The sequence below is a fragment of the Mastomys coucha genome, unplaced genomic scaffold (genome assembly GCF_008632895.1).
Source record: "Mastomys coucha isolate ucsf_1 unplaced genomic scaffold, UCSF_Mcou_1 pScaffold1, whole genome shotgun sequence".
Taxonomy (NCBI): Eukaryota; Metazoa; Chordata; class Mammalia; order Rodentia; family Muridae; genus Mastomys; species Mastomys coucha.
The window spans coordinates 84074430-84100406 of record NW_022196891.1 but is presented as its reverse complement, the minus strand read 5'-3'; the positions used below and the strand labels follow the sequence as shown (position 1 = coordinate 84100406).

At 42.7% G+C, this 25977-nt stretch overlaps 1 protein-coding gene across 4 annotated transcripts in view; it reads left to right on the top strand.

The window, feature by feature from the left end:
* The window catches only part of Spata17 (spermatogenesis associated 17), a 229704-nt gene that overhangs the window by 178414 nt on the left and 25313 nt on the right, over positions 1–25977 (top strand). For 3 of the 4 annotated variants that reach the window (XM_031338127.1, XM_031338146.1, XM_031338155.1), the window contains 2 exons: positions 12763–12845; positions 16707–17079. In XM_031338127.1, the coding sequence (XP_031193987.1) occupies positions 12763–12843 (81 nt within the window). In that variant the 3' untranslated portion in view covers positions 12844–12845; positions 16707–17079. Of the gene's footprint in view, positions 1–12762; positions 12846–16706; positions 17080–25977 lie in introns of those variants that run through there. The other variant, XM_031338137.1, reaches the window with a different exon arrangement.

The following is a 25977-nucleotide window of genomic DNA, read 5'->3' as shown; positions in this document are numbered from 1 at the left end:
TTCGTATCCCTCTTCTGGTGTCTGCTGGCACCTGCACAGATGTGGTGCCCTAAATATACGCAGGCCTACATGCACACAGTTACAGGATTAACAACTAGCAATGCTAAAGTAGAACCATTATAACACAGGAGAACAAAATGTATTTAAAACGTGTTAGATGTCTATAAGTTTCCATTTGTTTTCAGACTTCAGGTAACTGTAGACGACAAAGTGCTGAACAACTCAAAATAAGGGGGGTGCTATCATGTGACCTTTCCCTTGCCTCCTGCTCTGTCCACTCATCCCTGAAACTGGGGCAAACGAAGAAGGGTTGTTTCTGAGGAGAATGCAGAGAAGGAGCTAGGGACCTTGGTGTCTGTGTTCCTCGCATACAGTTTCCAGCAAACCCTGTGCCTTGCTCTGCCATCCAGCCCCTCTGGAGATGTCGGCGGCTCACACTTCTGAGTGCAGAGAGGAAGAGTAGGAGGAGAGCTTGGCCGTACCTTACTTCTTCACTTTCAAGTTGGTGCCACACCCTAGCTTTGCTCACCAGCAGCAACACCTGGAGGCTCCTACTGCCTTCTAGTTTCCAGGCGGGTGTGGTGTCCCAGATATTGCATAAGTCTCCATAGTTGAGAGTAGGCATTTCTTTTTTGGGTTTCTCTGTGTAGCCCTGACTGTCTTGGAACTCACTCTGTAGACCAGGCTGGCCTTGAACTCAGAAATCCACCTGCCTCTGTCTCCTAAGTGCTGGGATTAAAGGTGTGCACCACCACTGCCTGGCTGAGAGTAACCGTTTCTGAGAGGATGGGACAGGATGAAGAATTCAGTGCTCTGCCATGGTGAAATCTCACTACAGAGGTTTTGTTGTTTTGTTGTTGTTGCTTATTTTATTATTATTTTTTTTTCAGACAGGCTTATGAAATGATAATGTTCATACTAAAAGTATAGTAATAACTTATATGCTCTGCTCCCATAGATTTTCCTGTGCACACATATTTGAATCTAGCTAATGAAGAATAGTGGACAGAGGCCAAGATCTAACTCAGAAACCTTTCCATCTGATAGGTGAGATCAGACTTCAAGGGGAATTGCTGTGACATAAAACAAGAAGCATAAAAGAACGTGAGAAAGGTGTGAAGATTAACAATAGGTCTTCAGTGCAGGGGAATTTAATTAATTTATATCTAAAGAGAGGCTTTCCTAACGGAAGTGGCATTTTCTGTAGGAGACTTAATGTTTCGGGTGGATCCGCACCTACTAAGGGCATACTAAATATTTGCTAGCTCACATCACTCTCCAGCTTGTTGGCTTGGCGTGCTGCTGTGCAGTTCTGCTGATGATAAACACTCTTTCCTCAGGTCCCTGTCTCAGCTGCCATCAGCTCACTTATCCTCATCCCAGTTTCCCTGGGAGAAATGATCACAAGCAGAAAGAACATTCCCAGTAATGACGGTTATTGATATATACTGTAATTATGAAAAAAAATCTTTGCAGTGGGAATTCTATTATATTAATGATGCATGTATACTATTAAGAATTATAAACATTGAGTAACAAAGCTTCAAGTTCACACACTCCCAGATGTTATTTTGGGGTTACTAGACTGGCAATTTTTCAAAAACACAAGCAGTAATTAGAAATCTTTCGCGATCTCGTTCAGAAACAGTACTTGATTTTAATTCTTTCATTTGAAAAAAAACTTGTAAGAAAAACACTGTCAGAACTGTTGATGTTTTTATAGCTTGACAAAAATGAAGCATAATTAAAATGAAATATTTGTCGCATAAATTAAACTACAATTAATATGTTTTCTGCCAGTGCTTCAAAGATAAGATTAAAACGGCATCCTTAGCAGGCTCCCGCAGTGAGACTAATTTCCTGATTTTTATACCAGACATTATCACACGGGTTCTCACAGCATAGACTCAAATCAACAAGTGAAAAATGCTTTTTGATGAAGACGTGTGCAGAAGGAGATGAACTGCTTTCATGAAGCAAGGCAGGATTGCTTTTTCTTTTAAGATCTGATGACTGACTAGTTGATTCCAAGGGTAAGATTTGCACATGTAAAGCCGTTAAAATACACAGAAAATTGCCCTTCGTTTTAGTTAGCTTTGCCTTTTAAATTAGCCAGCTGATTGTTTCAGACATGTTTGCCTTTTCAGAAGGTAATTAGAAAATTTACAAGACATGCTATGCATAGGCCCGCCTTCCAGCTATCCCTGAAATAATAATACATACCATAACAAATCTTAGTCCTCAACAGTTTCCAGAAAAATGGAAGAAAAATGCATCCTCTTAGAGGAGGGCCACTTCTCCCACCATTGACAATGGCCACAGAAAGAAAACCCAATCCCGATGGAAGTCGCTATTGCTCTTAAACCTGCCTGGGCTAGGAAGATGGCTCCCACCTTATCTATGTATCTATGTGTCTGTCTGTCTCTCTGTCTGTCTGTCTGTCCATCTCTCCCTCCCTCCCTCCATCCATCCATCTACCTACCTATCTATTTGGTTTTGGGTTTTGTTTTGGTGACTCCTTGTATCCGCTGCAATGAGGGCGGGGGTTACAGACAGAGACAAGAGGATCATTGTGGCTTGCTGGTTGCCATGTAGCTGAAAACAGGGAGCTCCAGATTCAGTGAGACATTTTGTTGCAAGGAAATAAAGTAGGCACAGAACAATGGGCGGACACTTTCTAATGATGTTTCCCCTCTGGCCTCTGTGTGTGTCCATAGGCAAATGCACCTGCATAGGTATATATTATATACACACATAATACATACATACATACATACACACATAATACATACATACATACATACATACATACACACATAATACATACATACATGTACATATGGACATACAAACAGACAGATATGCACACATGCAAATACCCAGCTGCCGAGACAACACATAATCTTTCTATTTGCATTTCTCCCAAACAAATTTCTTTTTGATATCAGGCACCATTTAAGTGCTCAGTGAAGGAAAGAGATAACTATTATAGACAGTCATCTCCATTTTTGCAGTCTCTCTCTCAGACAGCGCTGCTCAGAAAAACACCAAGAGCACTCAATATGCTGGGCTGGCACCCATTCACCTCTGAGCTGCTGCCCCTCTTCCTAGGCAGGTGCTACATGCTAGCAGCATATGGATCAGACTTGGCTGTGAGGGGAGTGGCGTGATTTGGGAGAGCTCTGTAAGCTTGCAAGGCCAGGGTAGCCCTAGCTTGCTGTCTGCTCTAAAGAGGCAGTTAGTCGTATGACCAGCATTCTGCATTGCAAATATCAAAGGCATTAACAACTTTCAGTTGAAAATTTTTAGCCCCCCCAAAATTTTCTACCATCTTTTGGGGGTACTTTGGTTTTGGTCAGTTGATATGACACGAGAATTGTAGTGACACACTTAGTGGTGCGATTGCGCTCGTAAATAGTAGGGTCACTCACTCCTGTATTTTAAAGTTGAGCAGATGTGTCTTCGGGCAGCCTCCTCAACACCTAATGACACCTAATTGGGAATCACAGCTGCTTTCACAACCCCACCCGTCTGTCTCCCATTTCTGTCCCATGTTTGCTTCTTACCTGTCTCCCGTTTCTAGAAATTTTCATTCCATGGAGACAGGAACTTTTGTCTAACTTAATCATTCTTACTGCCAAGGCACTTGATTAATACTTGATTTAAAAGACTGTGTGAATAAGTAAATGAATGTTTAAAATCAGTTTTTAAAAGGAGCATAAAGAAACCCATGTAACAAATGTGATTATGCCTGAACAGTGGTGGGAATCCAGGTTTGGCAAGTGGCCGTAGGTGTACAGAATGTTCCTCAAAGTTCCACTCACACATTGGCCTGTTCTTACCTCAGAGAAGTTGTCCTGACTTCAAAATTATTCTTTTTAAAACTAAATTTCAAATTCAAATGTACATAACTATTCCCTGGCCTGAAAACCCAAAATCTGCAACTCTTTTTGGTGGAAAGGGCCGCACTGTGAGACCCCTTCGTGAGATTCACGGTGAGACTCAAGCTCAGAACCATTTAAGTAGTTGATAAAATTACCTTCCGCTGGGTGTGTGCTGTGCTTGTAGAACATAAATGACTTTCCTATGTGGATTGGACCCATCACCAACATATATACTGAGTTATGTATATGTACTTATTCCAAAATCCATTCATACTAAAGTAACCCCAAACATTTCAATCCCTAGCATTTTGAATCGGGGAGGATCCTATACATGGCTACCACCCATGAAGATTTAGTTAAGATCTGTGTGCACGTTTTAAGTTGTCACTTTATCTTACTTATTCACGTTCTCATTTGTTGGCTTTTCTGCCATTTTCTCATCATAGGTGGCCTAGACTCTGCCATGTAGTATTGGAAGCTATACATTCAAGCACAATGATTTGTCATGGCAGAACTGTGGCCTAACCCTGGCGTATACACTTCACTCTCATCATCTATCTTCCAGGGTCACCGTGAACAACAAATATTACACTGTAGATCTAAACATCTATGGACACCATCTGCTCGGATATTCACGATTTAGGAGGAAAAGATAACCATGTAGGAATGAGCTTGGAAAAAATGGTATTGTGTAATTGTTTTAAAGCAGAGGGAAACACAAGGGCCTATCTGTTGGGTGTCTTCTTAGCATCTCTATATAACATTTATGTCTCTGGCATTCCTGGTAGACAAGGTCATTTCTTCATGGCCAGTGCTGCCACAGAAAGGTGAGAGGACATTAAAACCATGTCTCAATTTTATTACTGACATGGATAGGGAGGAGTCTAGCTATCATAATCCTCCTGCCTTGGGGGAAAATGGGGTTCTACTGACTAAAAAGGACCAAAGAGGATGAGACAGGTCTTGGTTCAAAGCACTCAGTCATCTAAGCACCATGCTTGAGGATGTGAATGAGTCCTGACCCTGCACATGGCCATTCAAGTACTGCAAGCATTGGATTGTGGGTAAGAAGTGAGCAGTAACAGATGTGCCTGTCAGGAGTCTAGATCTGCGTGAAAGCTGTGTTCTTATGAAGTCCCCATTAAAGGCATCGTACCCACTCTCTGACAAAGTAGAGTCACACTTATAAGGCCTGCATTTCTACTTAGTTAAGATTTATTTGTGTGTAATTGTGTATGAATGATGTATTCAGCACTATGATGGCACAGGAAGACAAGACAAGACAGATGATAAGAGTCTGACCCTTCCTTCTTTCTAGTAGACTCAGCCCTCTTGGTTAATATCTTACAAGTGCTTCGAGACTTGGGCTGTAGCTGTGACGTGAGACAAGGCTGTATCAGCTAGCTGGGATCCTAAAGGCTTCAGCCTTTAGTGTGTGAGTTGACACTAGGGTTCTGATGACATTTCTAGAGAGCCAGGCTGAGAGGCAGACAGGTTTTAAGATGCACTGCCCACAAAGGGATGCAGGCCCAAGCCCATGGGTGCATTTGTTCAGCCATGTCTTTGGCCAGGCAGTTACCAAGCCCACTCTGTGCCTATCAACTGTGTTAAATTAAACCCCGAGAATACAACTATGAATAATATGTCACCTGGCTTTTAGCGGTTCCTGGCATCAATGAGATCATCCCTAGGGAGACTCCTTACACAGAGGCATGTGGTTTTCCTTCTACCAAGCAACACTTATTTCGGAATGTTATCATGTTAGTGTCTATTGTTATTCCCATTGTAATTTGTTCTTGTGAAGCCACCCTGATACTAGCTCTGAACATTTTTGCAGTGTATTTTCCAGGAGATTAGCCATGGGCAAGCCATACGATCCCTTAAGTACCAGTCTCATCCAACATCCCTCCTGCTTACCTCATGTCACCTTTGTACACACAGGTGGCGTTACCAGAGCCTCCTGCTATGACGTCATTATCGATGTGATAAAAAGCAATGAGCAGGCCACGGACCTTCCTAGCTACAGCACAGCATCTAGTTGGATGTCTTTGCTTTATTTCAGTGAAATTAATATCGATCCCTATATTTCTGCGCATACATCTATTTCTGTATGTGCATCTGTTTCTCCTGACATACTGTTCTCTCATGGTGCTCCTTTTACTATGAGATATGTACCACATAGTACAATAGATTTCAAAACAAGAATCCCCACCCCTTATGTGCTGATTCATATTTCAGGCCTGCCAGTGCCTATGTGTGTATTTATAGCCAAGACAGTGCACGAGACAGGGACCCGACTATGAGAACTAAACAGGTGAGCTCAGTGAGTGACAGTGAGAGGGTGGAGCTCTCAGGAAGGATGTCTCCAGAAAGCAGAGAAGAAAGAAGCACCTCAAATGCACAAGACTACAGTTTGGCTATGCCCCCTCTGACCTGAGACAAGTATGGTGAGCCCTGGAAAGCACATGAGACTATTCATCATATTTACTTTAAAACAAGAGCACTCAAGTGTTTCTCTAAAATAAGTACTTACGTGTTGGACTCTGGCTCTGCTGTCTCTGTCAGTTGAGGCGAAGTCTCTCTATTTGGCACACAGTGACAAGGAACCTTCTACGGAGCCCAGACTGACTTCAAATGTGTGACTCCCCTGACTCAGCCTCCCACATTTTAGAAGGCAATAAGCATGATAGAGATTTGGGGGCTTGCCTGAGATCAAGAAACTTTTCTGGAGGCCCTGGGCTCCAAGGCAGAGTTTCCTCTGAGTCTGAGGCCCTCACAAGTCTGTGGGCAGAGCCTGCAGGCACCTGCAGCCTCCAGGCTAGGAGGTCATGTGCAGGTGTATTCTCCTTTTGTTTAGGTTCAGGTTGACGATTTGTCATCATTTTTCACAGCTAAACACTGACCCTTTCCATGCATTTACAAGTGGTTCCATGTAAAGCCTAGGTCTTGTGACTTAGAATACAAAGAACAGAACACTTGAAACCCTGGAGTAAACAGAGGCACATCCTCAGCTCAGGCAGCTGCCCAGTGTTTGTGCTTTGGATAAAACTGTGGAGATGCTGTTGTCATCCCAGGGCTTCCTCATGTGACAAGAGCGGGACAGAACTTGTCTGACTGAGAGGGCCGTGAGTGTTTTAGGTGGCCAGCGGTAAGGCGACTGGACACCCATCTGTCTTTCACGAGTGTAGGCCCTTTGTGTTTGGATATTTGCGGGGTAGAGGAACAGAGCGTCCTAGCTTGGAGCACAACCACAACCCCAGCATTTGTAAAGCAGGAACAGGATCTGGAGTATGAAGCCAGGCTGCGTAGCAGAGTTCCAGACAAACGAGGCTCATGGGAAGGCACCGTATGGAGGAAGAGGGGAGGGGTACACCACAGCGTGAAGGCATCACAGACACTCTTCACAGCCCTCCAGCCCTTCCAGCCCTTCATGGGATGCATGCCCAGCAAGAGGAGTGACCTGCTGGGAGAGAATGCCCCTGCGCATGCACAGAGGACGGGCTGCAGACTTCTGACAGAGCAGCCTTGGCTTCCTTGAAGAGTGGGTCACCATTGTCATTATGATGCATATACCAGCAATGCCACCTGCACCAAAACCAGGAGGAAATTAATAATATATCTCTCAGCCATGTGGCTTCCAAAATGAGTGTTTTTTAAAGTTAGCTGAAGGTAACTCAGAACACTTTTAGAAGGCTTATTTAGGTTTGGTTTGCATGAAAAATGTCAGGCACTCTTTGAAGGCACCCCATGAACTCCCACTTGAGAAGAACAGGAAATCCAAAAGAGTAGCTAGAGACCATTTTCACTAAGATAGCAAGGAATGTTCAGACAAACATCTCTTATCATCTACCTTGGTTCCTTAGTTCTAAGAGAAAAATCTCTGTAATATTTCAAAGATGACTATATTAAAATAATTTCAGCTGATAGGTATATGCCTGACCTGTGATGCGCCCCCCCCCCCACCACTGTTTCTCTCGGGGCGCTGTCCATGGCACAGCAGCATTCTTTCACTGAGGGACATGGGCACGAGTTGGTTATATGCTCAGCTGTGACTGCCTGTTGGAGAGCCTTACATAACTAGCTGCCGACCTAGAGTTCCTACACTCTGGGCTGAGTGGCCCAGGAAATTCACTCTTTGTCATTTTGACTTGGGTTTGAAATAGACCTGGGCTGCTTTCCAGCTGAAAGAGCCATTCACTTCCAAACACTCCTAAGCTGTCCCAAGGAGCTCATTGCGGCAGTGGATGATTTGTGTTTGGCTAGGCATCCTAATAGCAAAAGCTGTCTGCTCTGGCAGGATGTAGAGTCACTATCCCCAGTGTTTTTCTTGATGAGGATGTTGTTCAGAAAAGCAACCCCCGCCCCTGTTTAACCTGGGCTTAAGAGCGTAACAGCATGGTGCAAGTGGCTTCTTGAACTTAGGAGTAAAGCGCTTCACATGGCAGGGTGACCATTTGATTGTGTCAGAAGCAACTTGCATGGAACTTGGAATCAGGACCAGAGCTTTCCCTAGACAAAAGCTGCAGTTAGTTACTGGCTAAGGCTGCGAGGGCCTGGAGATCAGAGAATGAAGCAAAGCTGGTTAAGGCTTTCTAAAAGATTTCCCTTATACAGTCCAGAATAGACCAATCCATGCTCACCCACATAACTGGGCACTTGTGTCTATTGTCTGGCCCTAGGCAGGACTAAGTCCTGGTATTGGCTTGGACAGAACGCAGCACTCTGTACACACAGGTCCAGATACTAGCTGTATGTATGGGGAGGGGGAATTCTATAACTCACAGAAGTCGGAAGTTAAGAGCACAAGAGCGTAACAGGACTGAAGGAAGAAAAGCCCAGAACTTCTGGCTATAATCATTCTTAATCGTATCTGTACATGTCAGTGCATATGTTTATGTATGTTCACAGTACTTGTTTAAAATAGCTTTATAGGATCAAAGCCTACTTCATCACGTTGCTCTGAACTTGTCAGAGAACCAGTTGGTTGCTTTAGTGGGCCACTTAAGAGGACAGGAAACGTGGACTACCAGCAGACTCTGACCACTGGTGGACAGAGGGGAGAAAACATGGAGCTGCGAGCCTTGTGCTGTTCTGTGCATCTCCACAATGAAGTGGAAAGGCCTACCACCCCACTAGGCAGTTAATGAGACACCCCTGTGGCCAAAGGAGAGAACGATGCCTTGTTTCCATTTTGTAGTAAATACAGGCTGTTGCGATCATCTGCTCTTCCTAGTAGAGTTCCTGCAGTGTCTCTCAGAGCCTTGGGCAATTTTGCCTGTTATATACTTTCTAACTATAAACTTCCTCATTGCATCCCTGTATTGTCCTCTTGGAGCCTGAGGTCTGTCTGTCCTTCCCTTGTTAGCTTTTAGCCTATTGGCTTTCTTTTCTTGCTCAGCTTGGTTAGCAGTTTCCTGGTTTTATCAGCATTGACAAGGAAGTGGATGATGTATTTATTTGATCTTTCTGTTTCCCTATTTTATGCGTCTATGTATATTCATGTATGTGTGCACATGCATATGTTTGTTTACATGTGTGTATCTGTGCATATACACTCATGGGCACTTGTTTGTGGAGGCCTGAAGCTGACACAGGCCGTCGTCCTCATTACTTTGCATTTTGTTCACTGAGGCGAATGGTATTGGGGAAAATCTGAGAGCATTCTAGTGTAGTGGAAGAAACAGACCCCTTGGCTTTAAGGTCTCCGTACCAGAACTGCCTGACATATTCTTGTCTCCTGTTTGTCACAGGGTTTGTCACTGAGGAGGCTGGGCCTCACCACTTACAGCTGGTATCCACGCAGGGGATCCCTGCCTCTGCCTCTAGAGTACAGGGATTTGTGTGTACTGGGGTCCAGAGTCTGGCCTCCTCTGCCTCTAGAGTACAGGGATTCATGTGTACTGGGGTCCAGAGTCCAGCCTCCTCTGCCTCTAGAGTACAGGAATTCGTGTGTTCTGGGGTCCAGAGTCCGGCCTCAGTGCTTGAGCGGCCGGCACTTCACCTGCTGAGTCATGCCCCTGGCCAGGCTTAGTGCATGAGCGGCTGGCACTTCACCTGCTGAGTCATGCCCCTGGCCAGGCTTTCTGTTTTGGATTTCATGGTTTCTACTTGGCTCATTTTCTTCTGCATGCTTATGAGTGCTCTTCTTTTCCTAGTTTCCTGAAGCAGATGTTGTGGTCACTGGGCAAGGCCTTGCCTTCCGTTCTGTCCATGCGGCTCCTGTTGCTTCCGCCATCTGCATAAGCTTTATTTCACTCTCAGTCAGATTTGTCTCCTCCCGAGTTTTCTTTGACTGGTGTTCTTTTCAGGGGTGCACTATCTAATGTTCAAATTTTTGGAGGTTTCCATGTGTCTGTCACTGATGCCCAGTGTTAAGTCTGCTGTTTTATGAAATGGTACTTGTGTGGTTTGTTTTAAATTTGTTAAGGTGTTTTATGGTCCAGTACATAGTTTATCTTGGTGGTATTTCTGTATGAATCCGTGAAAAGTGTACACCCTGCTGCTGGTGGATAAAAAAGTCTATAGATGTCAATTACATCCAGTTGACTGACAGTGCTGTTCAGTTCAATTACCCCCTTGTTGATTTTCTACCTGCTGGATCTGTCAGTCACTGATAAAGAGGTGTGGAATTTGCCAACTACAATAGTGAAGCCATCCGCTTCTTACCAGCTCTATCAGTCTCGGCCTCATGTACGCTGACCCTCTGATTCCAGGCACATAGACATTACTGATTGACAGGTCTTCTTGGAGACTTGACCCCTTTAGCATTCTACAGTCACTCCCATTATCCCCTATCATTTTTCTTACTCTGAAATCTGTTTGATCCAAAATTAATAAAGCATTTTCATCTCTTCCTTGACTAGTGTGAACACACAGGGCCATTCTCTGTCCACCTGCTTTTCACTATTTGTGTCTTTCATTTAAGACAAATATTTAGGTAATGTATTATTCAGCATTCCATTGTCTTTTATGGGGCATTTAGACCATGCCTGTATAAAATGACTATTAATGCATCTGGGTTACTATCGACCACTGTGGTAACTGCTTTTTCTTTGCTATGCTTACCCTTTATTTAGTCTGAGTTTGACTTCATCTTTATCTAACACATATGCTATTAATTGACTGTTTTATAGTATCCCACATCTCCTCACTCTCAGACTCAGCTGCAGTCCCTAAAAACTTCTCACGGTTACTCTAGAGTGTGGGTAGGTATTCACAGCTAATGAGTCACCTTCCAAGTACCACTGCCTCGCTTATTAAAAGATGCTAACAGATTCCCTTTTGTTTCTCCAGACCCTTCCATGTCATATTGACATCGTTTGCTGCACTCACCAATCATATCACTGTTGCTATAATTTTATATATAACAGACTTATCTTATAGATTGAGAAAAACTACTTTTCATTTCATTCCTCTTGAGCCTTTCGTGTGGAACAGGTCTATTTGTTCCGAACGTTAAGATACCGCTGTACACACTCACACAAATGGAGCTACTCACAGTTCTAGGGGATGGTGCCCGTCAAGCTATCACATGACACAGACAACAGAATGTTCTAGATTCAAGGGGAAGAGCTGTTTGAGATACTGGCTGTTGGTAAATGTGCGTGAGATACTGCAAACAGTGAGATGGGTTTGGATCACCTCTGCTCCCGTGTCTGGAACAGAAGGGACAGAGCTGAGGCCCATGGGAAAAGCAAGCTTCATTAGACACACTCATCCACATGCGGCTCACAGGGGAGCATTTCATTCAGACTAACTCACTATTTTTTATCTGAATGTTCATTGCACACATGGTCTCTGCACTTGGAAGTAGGGCCCACCACAGCCACTCGGGCAGACAAACCCAGACAAGTGCAGGCATTTTCCTGGGGCCTAAGGTTAGTCATCAAAACAGATAGTTAGGGTCAGGAGTCTACTGTTCCAGAGCAGAGAGTCAGACGTGTGGCAACAGAAACACTGACACACCACGGGCTCGTTTGAGAATCTTGCTTTTGTGTACTTACCTGTCAAGTGTGGACCTTCTGAAGACTCGGGCCAAGGATGGAGCTTTTCTCCAAGGCTTTCCTCAGCCAGAAAGGTTCAGACAAAATTTTCTTCACTAATAGACTCTTAAGAAAAAAAATCCCAAACCTCTTCAGTTTGTTCACAGTATTCAGAGTTGCCCTGTTAACCCTCAGGCTGCAGAAACACCCATTTCTTAATCAAATGCTTCGAATCTGGCTACCTGCAAAAGACTCCTTCTGCAAGTGCCTCCTAAGGAACAAGTCAAGTGTGAGGGGGCTCCAGCTCACAGCTCGGCCTCTAGCAAAGGGACTTGGACACACCACACTCCTCTTCTTGTGATTCTGTTAACAAATGTAAAACCAAGGCAAAGGCCATCATGTTGCAAACTCCCTGAAAGCATGTAATTAAATCTCATGTTGGCACGGCCCAGAGCTGCTTACATGTGCCACGCATAGACATTAAAAACTGTGTGTTTGCAAGGTGTGGTGCTGCATGCCTATAATCCCAATACTCAGGAGACAGATACAGGAAGACCGACATGTGTGAGGCCAGCCTAGTCCACATAATGGTGCCAGGGCTACACAATGAGACCTTGTCTCAAAACAAACAAACAAACAAACAACAACAACAACTAAAAAAAACAGAAACAAACAACAAACAAAAAAGCAAGCAAACAAAAAAAAAGAATTTGAATTTAATGAAAGCTTTAAACTGATAAAATATCTAAAATGTGTGTATGGGGGAGGGGTGATGAGGAAACCTGAAGGGTGGTTGTTAAAACCTACCTTGGAGTTCAAGCTAATCTGAATGCTAGCTCTAGCAATGCCGGAAGAGCCAGTGGGATCTCTATGGTAACCTGTGCTCTCTCCCCTAGGACTTTCAGACTGTTCTGCCGTCATTTGAACTCTTCTCAAAGTATGGAAAGTTATATTCAAAAGCTGGAGAAATCGTATAAAGGTATGAATTGTTTTTTTTTTTTTTTTTGCTGAGTACTTACAAATATACACTAAATAAATTACTAATCAAATATCAAATGAGACTGACGTAACTGTTAAGTACTTTTAAAATGCTGTAACAATATTCATGTAAGGTGAAATTCCATAAATATCTTTAATTCTAATCTGATGGTTTCAACAATTGGTTTTAGTTTTCAAATATCTTCTCTAAAATGGACTAAAATGCATTACCAGAACTAACAAATGTCTGAGGTATTCTTTATCTTTTAATTAAATAGCACAGTTAAAGGTTTATACAGTGCCTGAAAATATACCAGTGGTATCCCAAAAGCTAAAATATTTCTTAGGACATTTTAAATATTATAGGTAAAGATTCGTTACTTAATTTAGAGTGATAGCAATAATCTAGGGTCTCTGATAATTACCAAAGTATGCAGGATGGACAAGAAAAAAAGAACCACTAAAATTCAAGAGCCAAATAAGGTTTTAATAATTTTATATTTATTGCTAATGTATTTTAGATTAAAAAATGATTGCAGTTGAACTAAGATCATGGACAGTATTGTGATATGTGTGTGTGTGTTTCTTTTTCTGCACACCTTTAGCAGCTATGAGATAAAAGATAGTTGAAGGGAAAGGTCACATATAAGAAGTCATGTGTTAGAATTGCCCAGCGTCCCCCAGGCCAACAGGTGAGAGAGCACACACTGGCCTGTTGGGAAGAGCATGGTGTCCACAAAGCATCCCGACATTTGGTTATGCTGGCTGAGTTTCCTCTGCTTCACACTTCTCTGAAGGCTTCGACTTGGGTGTTAATATATTAAAGATTGATACTAATACTCACCACTTAACTTCTCCGGAAGAATACCTGAGAGGAAATGGAAAATATTCCTAGTTAATAGAAAAATTTTACACTTGTGTCACCAGGTAAGAACACTGTTTCAAAGGTTAAAAGTATTATTGCCTTCCAAAAATCAAAGAAACAAACAAAAACAACAAAAACAAACCCCTGTTGCCTCCCCCCTCCCCATGCCTGCCACCCCACCCTTTCCCACTTATTGGCCCTGGCATTTCCCAACACTGGAGCACAGAACTTTTACAGGGCCGAGCTCCTCTCCTCCTATTGATGATCAAATTGCAATCCTCTACTATACACATGCTGCCAGAACAATCAGACCCCTCCATGTGCGGTCCTTGGTTGGTGGTTGAGACTCTGGGAGCTCTGAGGGTACTAGTTAGTTCATATTGTTGTTCGTCCTAAGGTGTTGCAAACCCCTCAGTTCCATTGGTCCTTTCTCTAACTCCTTCACTGGGGACCCTGTACTCAGTTCAATGGATGGCTGTGAGCCTTGTTTCTTTGATTTTTGGAAGGGAAACTGGGAATGGAGAAATTTACATGTAAATAAAGAAAATATCTAATAAAAAAAAAAAAAACAAGTCTCAGGGTGAGGCTGACTTGGTAGGAAAGTGGCTGCCTAGCACTCGTAAGGCCTGCAGTTTGCTCTCTAGCACTCAAGAAGCAATACCCTGAGGGAGTTTTAGGGGGGCAGGTAAAAAAAAAAAGTATTATTGCCATTGAATATGTATGTATCTGTGGCCCGTAGTATGTCACATCATATGTATGCAGCTTTTAACTAAAAGATTTATTAATTCTGTTTATTATGGCTTTATAAGGAAGTATTTCTTGTGTGATGCTGTTTCTGGGATGCATGACCAATCACCTATTTTTGCCAGATAAAGAACTGATAATAGAAAAAAGTCACTAAACCATCAAAGTTCAACTTGGTAACTAAGTGAGTTTATTGGATTACTAAAGAGAGTACCATTAGGGATTTACTTACAGGAATGCGGACACCTCGAAAGCAGCTGCATCCCTGAAAGCCCATTCCAACATGGATGACAACGCTTGAGAGTTACAAGCCTGGATCCCTCTGCATGACTTGGAGGCAGCTCAGTGCATAGAGTCTGCCCTCCTCAGCAGCTCTTACTGCTGATATGGCCTTGGGGGATCTGCTTGGTTTCAGGGACTTGGTGAGATTTGTGAGTTGTTGGCTCCCTGGCTCTTAAGGAGCCTCCTTAAGAACTTCCTGAGTCTTAAGAAGTTTCCCTCCAGGATGAAATGCCTTTATTCCGAGGAAAGTACTACACAACAGTATTGGAACTAACCTAAATGCTGATTAATATATAGCAAGTTCAGTGAAAGCGAATACAGTGTAATTCTATACTGATGTAAAAAAAGGAAAATGTTTTTACACTCTGGTCTGAGAAAATGCCTATTTCTAAGAAGGCTTTGTTTAAAACCACTGTTCAATTTGATTGCATAACACATGTACATATATATATAACTGCATATCTGTTGAAGCATATTTCTATATACCCATGTATATGTAAAATATGTATATATGCATTACTATATTGCAGAAATGGTAATGGTAGTTATCTTTGACTGGTAAGATTTTCATTAACCTTATTTTTCCCGATTCTGCTTTATATTTCAACTTAGTTTTAAATTTTCATTTAATCAGACAAAGGCAGTGTTAAACCAAATTCTCCAATGAAGCTTAATAGTTCTCCTCTGCAATTACAAACATGTGAACATTACAATTCTTCTTAATCATGATAATATAAGGCACAGTTATTACTTTTTTCTGAAGATAAAATACTTGCTAGATTGTTTATAGTGAATGATAAGAGCAAGAACAACAAACTTGTCACATTGGTCTAATTAAAGAGCAGAGACATGCAAGGACACACATGTATGGCAGACACGCAAACACACGTGTGTGGCAGACTTTAAAGAACTGCCTGCTGACTCATCTCATGTTTTACATAGTTTGTGAATTTGCAGTGCTAGTCATTTCTTTCATTTGCCTTTGTCACTGGTCACTTTTTGATAGGTCCCCAAATCAGTTTGACCTAAATCAGACTTCGCTGGGCCGTGTCAGTGTTTAGCTATCTTTGCAGCCCCGTTCATGCCACCAGACAGGAAATCTCTAGTAAACAGAGTAGAAAGGCATTGTCCCAAGAAGCCGAGAGCATTGTTTATATTTGAACTCTGAATGGGGCCCCATCAGAGTTAATGCAGCATCCGTGGGAGTTATCCTACATTATGTTCTGATGAATATCCCCACCCTTCTTTGGAATGGGCTTTGGTCCAGAATGTCTTTCTGCTAAAATGTGTTTCTATTTGGAGGTAAGTTTTAATTAAATCATTGTTTAGACATGAAAAGCAGTGCTCATTTTCCTGCATTCTGTGGCAATCTAGCGTATGAACGACTCAAAACTTGAAAATAAAAAATAAGTATACTTGACATATGGGTTGGAAAAAATGGAAACTTCTCTTGTCTTTGTAAAGAGGAAACAGTATTGTAGCCACTGGGTAAGGAAAATGAGCTGTGTAAGTCGAGAGTGGTAAGCAAACATTTAAGGCACACTTTGACCTGCTGGGGATTAAAGTTTTAAGCCACTAAGAAAAACTATGAAACCTGGCCATTCATACTGGCATTGTACACGTTTGTAACCTTCAGGTTTCTCATAGTGAGCTGTCAAAGAAAATAAACGAAGACACTTCTCTTAAACTGTCCTCATACTGAAGATTCTGTTTGTCACTCACCCACCTGCTCATGGGAAGAGTGTCCTGTGTTTTCAGTAACTTAGGAAGATTATTACTGACACTTGTCTTCAAGATTGCTAATCTGGATGTGCAGACAAAGGCATCCCAGAACACGGAGAATACGCACAAAAGTCAGGTGTCCATGGCAGGGCCCTTGCTTCCTAGACTGAGGCAACACTTTGTATTGAGAGTGTGAAAACGTGTTTTAACACAGTGCCTTCTCCCTCCCACTGTGCTGCTTGGTTTTAGAGAACAGAAGACAAAATGTGGAAATGAAGTTAAGATGAAGTGAGCATGAAATGAAAGGTGCCACTGCCCAGAGTTCCAGACTTGACCTCCATGGCGGAGGAGCAATCCTGACATCAGCCCTTTAACCTCCGTGCACTCCCATGAGCTCCAGCTCTCGTCATCTGTCCTTCCCATCCCTCCTCTTCTCCCCTCTTTCTCCTGCTCTCACTTTCTCATCTGTCAGAAGAAAAAAATTAAAACCATTTCTGGTTCATTATAAAACTTTATAGTTAGAAAGGAAAATACAAAAGAGGCTTTTATAAGAACTATTCTAATTTACCAGTGAGCCAGACTCACTGTGATTCAATAAACTATAACATTTATTTTATACACATTTCATTTTGTGTGTGTTTTGGGTGGGGGTAGGTGTATGTGTCATGTGCGGTATTTGTATGAAGGGGGTATATGTGAGTTTGTGATGGATAGCCATGGGGGGTGGAGTTATTTCATACTTCCTTATCTATTTGGGGACAAATGCTTTTGAGAATATCTGTTAACAACTATAGCCTTTTTCACCCGAAGTGAAAAAGTGGTTCCATTGAAGGTTCTATTGACATGACAAAATTCTGACCCCTGTCACTCTATTTAGTTATGAGCAACCTTAACCCTCCCTGTGTTACTGGACAACAGTTAGTAAAAACTAACATGATTTGAAGTGTGGGTGGTAGGGAAGTAGTTACCATAAAAGTACTTCCACAAGAGAAATGATGATACATTATCCCAACAATATCTCCATGTCTGTTGTATGACACTATTCCTTGACAGACATAAACAAACCTCTCTCAGCTAACGCAGGGAACCAACAAGACATCAAAGTAAGGATACCACCACAATTCAACTTGATGAACCGATGTGTTTTATTGAGGTTACTTATAGGAGTAGAAATGGCTCAAAGAAAGACAACTGCATCACCAAAAGCCCACATCAGCAAGAGTTCATGAAATCTGGAAATCTAGAGCCCACTGCACAACTTGCAGGCAGCTTTAAAGTTAAAGAGTATCTTCTATAGGCACCTTCTATTGGTCTGAGCCTCTTTCAGGCACCTCAGCTTGTCTGAGAGTGTCTCTTAGCAGTCTTTACTACTACTTTTAGAAGCTTAGAAGAGGGAGGGGCATCTTGCATCTGGTCACTTTCAGGAACTTCCTAAAACTTATGAGTTGTGTAGTTCTGACTCTTAGCAGCTCCTTGCAGAAGGGAATGTTTCATCTCAGAAGAAATTGCTGCATAACAACGCCCTGGAATTTGAGATACGACAGACACAGAGTAGTGGGTATGTGAGCCAAGCTGGTGTGTTCTCAAATGAGAAACGCATTTGTAGGCCGCTTAGAATGGAGCAGCCACAAGATCACCCAGATTTGTGGCTGTGGCTATTCTGGTGACTCTGAATTGTGATTTGCGAAGAAGCCGGGTAAGATTCCTACTTTTTCCTAAAGGCTTGAGTTTTCCTGGAATATTTATGTTAAATAAACAACGGATGTTCTTGTGCCCCTAATCCCATTCCCAAATTCATCCTCACAATGAAAATTTCTACTCAAGGTAATTTGATGTTGCACCCAGATAAAAAGCAGGACATGACTGTGTATTCATATAAACACAATGCTTGCATAGTATCAGGCCTATTCTGAGTGCTTGCTGGTCTGTCAACCTGGCTGAACTTTGTATTTAGTGAGAGATCCTATCTCAAGGCAATAAGGTGGAGAGTAAGGAAGAAACATACCCAAGATCTGTCTCAGGCCCCTGCATGCTCACACATGTATGTACCACACACATACAACATACGACAAACACTACAAACATGCAGAATAGTTGAATGAACTGTTTTTATCGGATTATTTTATTTTATTACACTTCAAATGTTGCCTGCCCCCATTTCCAGTTCCCCTCCCAGAGTTTTTCACCCCACTCCCACCTCTCCTTTACCTCTGAGAGGGTGCTTGCCCTGAAGGATATTCTTTTACTCATATTTAAAACTATAAGCTAGAGCATCATTAGTAAAATTCTAGTAAACCATTAGTTTTTCACATACTCATACTACTAGCCTGAAAATGCACAGGTATTTTGAAATATTCATGCCTGAAGTATTCCATTTGTATTTTTGTCATTGTGAAAGCAAAAACACATTCTAAGAAAAAAAAATACTTCCATGAATAAATGGAATAAAATTTGCTTTAAAAAAATTTCCTCTTATCAAGTAGGTAGTCCACACTTTAGAGAATAAAGCAATGGAACCCAAAATGGAAGCTTGACTCCAGCCTTCTCCAGTTGCTTCTCTCCGAGAGCAGCAACCATCCCTACATGGAGTTCAGAAGGGAAGGAGGGAGACAGAGGAAAATCCACTTGCACGTGTGTAGATGGCCCTTGGCCAGAAGCCTCAGAAGACAACAGGTGAGAAACGTGAAGATCCAAGCACAACGTCAGGTATTCTCCTCCTCTGCTCCTGTCAGGTATCCTTCTCGGCTCCCGTCACAAGAGCAGATTTTTGTTAGAAGAGTTGTCAGTCAGTAAAGAACCATAAAATGCAAGACCACACGCTTGACTCTGCTAAGAAGACATCAACGAGGCCAAGCAATGAGAGAATACAACCTCCCCTGTGTGCTACGTGCCCCTGGACACTGCAGGAGCAAGGAACTAAAATCCAGGTGGACAATGACAGGAAGCTACAAAGTGAGGCCACCTAGGGAGCTAGATACTGAATTCACAGATATGGAAGAGGTAGGGTCATTAAATGAAATATAGAACACCACATAAAAAAAAATCACCACTAAAATCAAGTTCACTAATACATGACGCAAAATAAATATACAGATAATTATTTCATCAATATAGAGCTAAAAGGACATAGCTTCTCTCTGGCAGCCTGAGTTACCCTTGCAGTCACTGGGGTCTTCCTAGTCTATGTGTAATACTCTGGCCTCCTCAGTTGTCGATGTATCATTCATGAATTACACACTTTCCTGAAAGGAGGCAAGAATGCAAGAGGCGAGGCAAACACGACACACCTAGTGCACATGCTCTCTGAAGAAGGTGCTCTTTCTTCAGCAGCATCCTCTGGTTATGTGCACAAAAAGCACATGCACTCAGCTCCCTGTAGACCCCTGAAAGGAAAACACTAGAGACTTATATTTATACCAGCCAGATTTATATCGGTAAATCTCCAACCCCAATGTGCCCGTGCAAAGAACACACAACTCAGTTAATATGTTTAGAAGCTGCACGCCTAGATTAGGCAGGTATGCCACGATACTGCTCTGTTGCCCAGCGATGAGATCCCTAGCTACTTGTGGCTCCTCCAGACCACGCGTCTCTGTTCCTTCTTCCACCTCTTCTTCCTCCATTTTCCTCTCCCTCTGTCCTGTCTTCTTCTTCCTTCATCTCTTCCTCTCTAAAACTTCCAGCCCTGCCTTTTCCTTCCACTGCCCAACTACAGGCTCTAGCCTTTATTTGACCAATTAAGATTTCACTTGAAATCAACTGAGTACATGATCTACTCCCCGTGGGGACACCCCTCTTGAGGGAGCAGAATTGGCATCGAAATACAGACAGCAATCCACAACAGACAGCAGGTGTAAACTTCACGCAGAGAACAGGCAGAGCTGAGTTTTTCTCTACGCTCCTACTCTGGTCAAACACAGTGGAATATTTCACATGCCACCGACAGTTACTATGCCTACATCCTTGGAAACATTTCTTATGTTTGCCTAGCCTTAATTTCTTCACCTAAAATTTGAATTAATCATTCTTTCAGAACTACTAAAAGTAGAAGTCACTTAGCATGGCTCTTCTGATTCAACATTCTCTCAATAAACAGTACTGCTTAGCTTGTTGGAGGAAACAAAAGCAAACAGGGAGCTGTGGTAACATAAATGGTGGCCTCTTGAAGCAAAGGAAAGAGCCTGTAGCCCCCCACACCCATATTCTCCTGACGCCATCATCTTTCTTGTCCTCACTAACTGCCTTCCTGATCTAACTCACCTCTTCCATAGCACCAACATGATGATGAGCACTGAGCAGCTGGACACTCAGACCTATCAGCCCATGGCCATCTCCAACGCCCCCCTTCCTCACAGACGTTGCATGACTCATGGCCTCATGTTAGGCTTTTAGTCATTGTAACGAATACCTGATGCAGTAGACTACAGGGGCGTTTGTTTTGGCTCACACTCTCAGAGGATTTAGTCCACAGTGGCTTGGCCCCTTGATTGAACGGAACCCCATAGGAGTGGGATCTGTGGTGGAGAACTTCCTTGACCATGTGGCAGATATGAAACAGATCAATGAGGAGGAGCTGGACATGATGGCTGGCACACAGCTCCTATGGACATGGCTGCAGCAGCCTACTTCTTCCAGGTAGACCCCCACTTCCCAAAGTTGCCAGAACTTCACAGAATAATGCCAGCATCGGAGGCCAAGGATTCACACAGGAACTTATGGTAGACATTGTACCTCAAACCATCACAACTCTCACTTTCTGAAATTGGATTCCTCTTTTACTGGACAGTTGATATGAGTTGCAAAAGTTTGTGTGTTCTCAGTGGTGGTTGGTAGCCTTTGAGGGTTGTTTGGTGAGGCACAGCATTCGTAATTTCAAACTGACTAAAGAGGAAGTTTGGCTCACACCTCTCTTTTTGCATGAAACTTTTATAACCACACCGAGACCTTCAGTTTTACACATACACTTAGTGGTAAGGACTCTCCCATGAAGTGAAAAATCACTGATAACTATGTGTTCATATTAGCTCTTGAGACTCAAATTTTACAAACATTATAAATGATAACTTTTTCTATTTCAAAAATCCATGACCTTATGTTCTTTGGAAATTCCTACTGGAAAAATAAACCAAATTAAACACACACACACACACACACACACAAGACTTGGCAGAAAAATCGCCAGTCTCAGCTGTAAATTGGGCATTGCATAGCAGCTTCATGCTACTAAAACACATTCAAGTCTGGGCACGGTGGCCCCTGTGTGTAACCCCCACAACCGGAAGGCTGAGCAAGAGGAACACTGTAAGCTCAAGGCCAGTCAGAGCTCCATAGCAATACACTACCTCAGTCAAGAAAGTGGGGGCAGGACTGGAAGATGGCTCAACCTGACATCCTGTGCTCAGATCCCCAGAAACTGTGCAAAAGCTCGATGCAGGAGCATGTGTCTGCAACCACAGTATTCCGAAGAGATAGGAGAAAGCCTTGGGAGCTCACAGGCCAGCTAGTCTGAGGTACCCAGCATGGTGGTAAACACAGAAAGAGTGCCTACCTTCAGCAGACTCTGAGGTGAGGAATGTCACCTGAGGTGGTCCTCTGACCTCCACACACACCACGTGGTATGCATGTACCTTGACAGGCTAAGATAAGATGTAAGCACGCACATTCACAGAAACTAATAGTTTCAAATGCATGCATGTATACATATCCATCTTTTACCAATATTTACATTGTAAATTTAAATATTTGTAAGTAAACATAAATATTTAATAATTAAATATGTCTCATAATGTATTCACAGTTATTTTGATTAGGGTTTCCAAAAACCACATGAATTTAGGAATATCATTCCCATATCCAAGAACTAAATAAAGACAGGAAAATCGCAGATTTGAGACTCAGCTCTAACCTGAAGTTTCAGCTCTGGCTGTTGGTTTCACATCATCGAGAGCAGTCCTCTGAGGTCCCATCTATGTCCTTGGCATGCAGCGGTGCCACCAAGCCTGTGCTGTTTGCTGTCTCCTCAAGGAATGGTGCATTCTCTGGCTATGGTGGATGCGATGGCAGCCATTTCTTTTGCTATATGTTAGGAGCAGAGATGTTTCTTGTAATGTGAAGGAACTGTAATTGCTTACTCCTCTTGTAGCAAATTATTTTTATTGTCATGAGACAAAGTACAAGGAAGGGAACAAGAGAAAACCTGAAACCACGTTTCCATATAAAGATCACAGTTATTTTAAATGTACATGTATGTTTGAGTGCATATGGGCACATGGCAAACATTGAGATGTACTTAAAACATTTGAAACATCTCACCAGACATCACCCACAGAAGCTCTGTGCTCCAACATTTCAGCTACTGTTTTTTTTCAGCTTCTGGCTTCTTATATCAGAACATTCATTCTCCCCTTCAGGAAAGCTGTGTGGAGATGAGGAGAGCAGGCCAGCACGAGAGAGGGGAAACAGTGGTGAGAACATGTTGGGAAGGCGAGCTGCAGTCTAACTGGTGCCTCCCACCTTCATTACTGTGCTTTCAAATCAATCTCTCTGCTCTCCTTGAGTGGCAAATAAAAAAATCAACTCACAAGATATATGTGTGTGCTGCTCGCGATGAGCCTCACCATCCATCTGCCGCACGTCCCCCACGCCAGCCTGAAGACGCTGAAGGGAGAATTAAAGACTTTAGGAGTCCATAGCAAAATCCAGGGGCCTTTTTCTTCTGGACACAGGGTGTCGGTCTCCTGGGGCTTCTCCCATCTTGCTCACTCTGCATCAGAGATGCTGATTGCACACTGGAATCCCAAATTCTGTTTCTTTTTTCTTTCTTTCTTTCTTTCTTTTTTTGTTTTTTTGTTTTTGTTTTTGTTTTTTTTGTTTTTGTTTTTGTTTTTTGTTTTTTTGTTTTTTTGTTTTTTTCAGACTGGGTTTCTCTGTGCAGCCCTAGCTGTCCTAGAACTCACTCTGTAGACCAGGCTGGTCTAGAGCTCAGAAATCCGCCTGCCTCTGCCTCCCAACTACTGGAATTAAAAGCATGTGCCACCAATGCCCAGCCCCAAATTCTGTTTCTTAAAGATGTTTGTGGTGATTAGTCATGCCAACCAGAATCACAGTGGAAGCCAATATGTGGGCACACCTGCAAGACAAGTTAACTGGGGTGAGGAGAGTCACCTGAAGGTAAGCCCTACCATTTGTATCCTAGACTGAACACCCAAGAGGGATGGGCATGCGTCCTCGTCTGCATCTTACTGTGAGCATGGTAGGGCCAGCCCACCCTGCTTCTGTCACCATGCTACCTTGGCCATGACGGACCACAGTCCCTGGAAGTGGAAGTCAAAATAAACCCTTCTACTTTTCTTCCCTCCCTCTTTCCCCCTCTCCCTCCCTCTCTCCTTACATTGCCATTACCAAATAGTTTGTCTTAGCAAGATCCAACTAATATAATATTTAAATTCAAATGCACATCTAAAAACACTTATAAATCAAAATACTTCCTAAAATACACGGCAGAGTTCAGATATTGCCTTTATACTGGGGAGGAGCTTTAGGGGGAGCACCATAAATATATCTAATAGCTGTACATCATTGTACATCGGATTTTATTGCACGTGGCCTTACCACAGAGAAGGTAGAGTTTCCCATTGTTAGATTTGTGGATGTAGGGGGAAATTCCTAAGCAAGTGCTTACCTCCACCTTGGTCAGAATCCTTCCTAGCAACTACATTACCTCGGCTGAGTTCCCCCCAAGTCTTGCTTTTCCATGTTGGATTTCTGTGACTGGTCATCGGGCCTTTGCCATGGGGAGCCTGTGGTCTCACTGATTCTAAGCCAGTGCTTTAGAGCCAGTTGGTGCTCTGATCTCCATGACTGTCCTCCACATTCTTTACCTCTTCTGTGTTCCCACCTTTGGGCTCCTCAGGTCTCCTCCTGGTGGCCATGACTAACAGTGCTTATCCTAACCCTCCTGTCAGAAGCCTTCCTGTGGCAATCTAAGCACCCACTGCCACCTGAATTGAAAGCCAGGTTCAAACCTGTTTTCTATCTTTCAAATTCTAGGTTCAATAAAACAGAGCCCAGTGGAGATGGCGATGCCTATTGGAGCTTTTTAATACTCTGAACACGTCCTGTCTTGGGTGCTGGCCCAAGGTTGATGTCAGTGCCTCCTCTGCTTCAAAGCAAGATAAGGAATTATAATAGGATGCCAGGAGACCAACTGTGTCCTTGGTAACTCTCTTTTTAATGGGCTCTGAGCCATCTGAGTCAGTCATGGAAGCAAGTATCCGTCCTTGGCTGAAGCCTTAGTGCTGGACTGTTAAGGGAAAACATCGATGAAATGTGGGGGACACATGGGAGCATTGCATGAATTTGTGTTTCATTTTGCTCAAGACCTGACTGATTAGCTCTGTATTTGAGTCCTTATATTTCACAGCTACATCAAACACCTTGAATCTAGAGCATTCTCATCTGACAACAGTACATAATTGAAGTTCGCATCAGGTTTTGATTAGAAGCATTCTGACTTTGTAGAACATTTCTTGAAGATTACACTGCTAAGAATCCTGACCTCCTTCCTCATTCTTCATCATCTTATGCCAAGGGATCTGTAGACCATTCTGTCTCCATAGGATGAGATCATGCACATCGAGTGCCAGACTTTGGAAAGGCCAGTAGGGATGTCACCTCCCTCTGTCAGCACCAGCAATCCTTAAATTTAGAGATGAGTCACCTCGTGCAACTTTGTGGCTCTTCCTTTGGGGTGACTTTCTGTGAAACTACTAGGTAGAAAAATACAATGATTCAGGAAAGTTTGAAGTCTAGTAGATATTTTTAAATCATAAAGCTGTTTTCAAACAAGTATAGCACCTACATCCCTGCACACCCCGTTTGACCTATGCATTTTATATATAGTGACATGGACTGTCTATATAGGGACATGGACTGTCTATATAGTGACATGGACTGTCTATATAGTGACATGGACTGTCTATATAGTGACATGGACTGTCTATATAGTGACATGGACTGTCTATATAGTGACATGGACCGTGCCTATATAGTGACGTGGAGTGTGTCTATATAGTGACATGGACTGTCTATATAGTGACATGGACTGTCTATATAGTGACATGGACTGTCTATATAGTGACATGAACTGTCTATATAGTGACATGAACCATGTTTATGGAGTGACATAGGCTGTGTCTATGTAGTGACATGGATTGTGTCTATATAGTGACATGGAGTGTGTGTAAATAGTGACATGGACCGTGCCTATATAGTGACATGGAGTGTGTCTATATAGCGACATGAAATGTGTCTATATAGTGACATGGAGTGTGTCTATATAGTGACATGGAGTGTGTCTATATAGTGACGTGGAGTGTGTGTAAATAGTGACATGGAGTGTGTCTATATAGTGACATGGAGTGTGTCTATATAGTGACATGGAGTGTGTGTAAATAGTGACATGGAGTGTGTCTATATAGCGACATGGAGTGTGTCTATATAGCGACATGGAGTGTGTCTA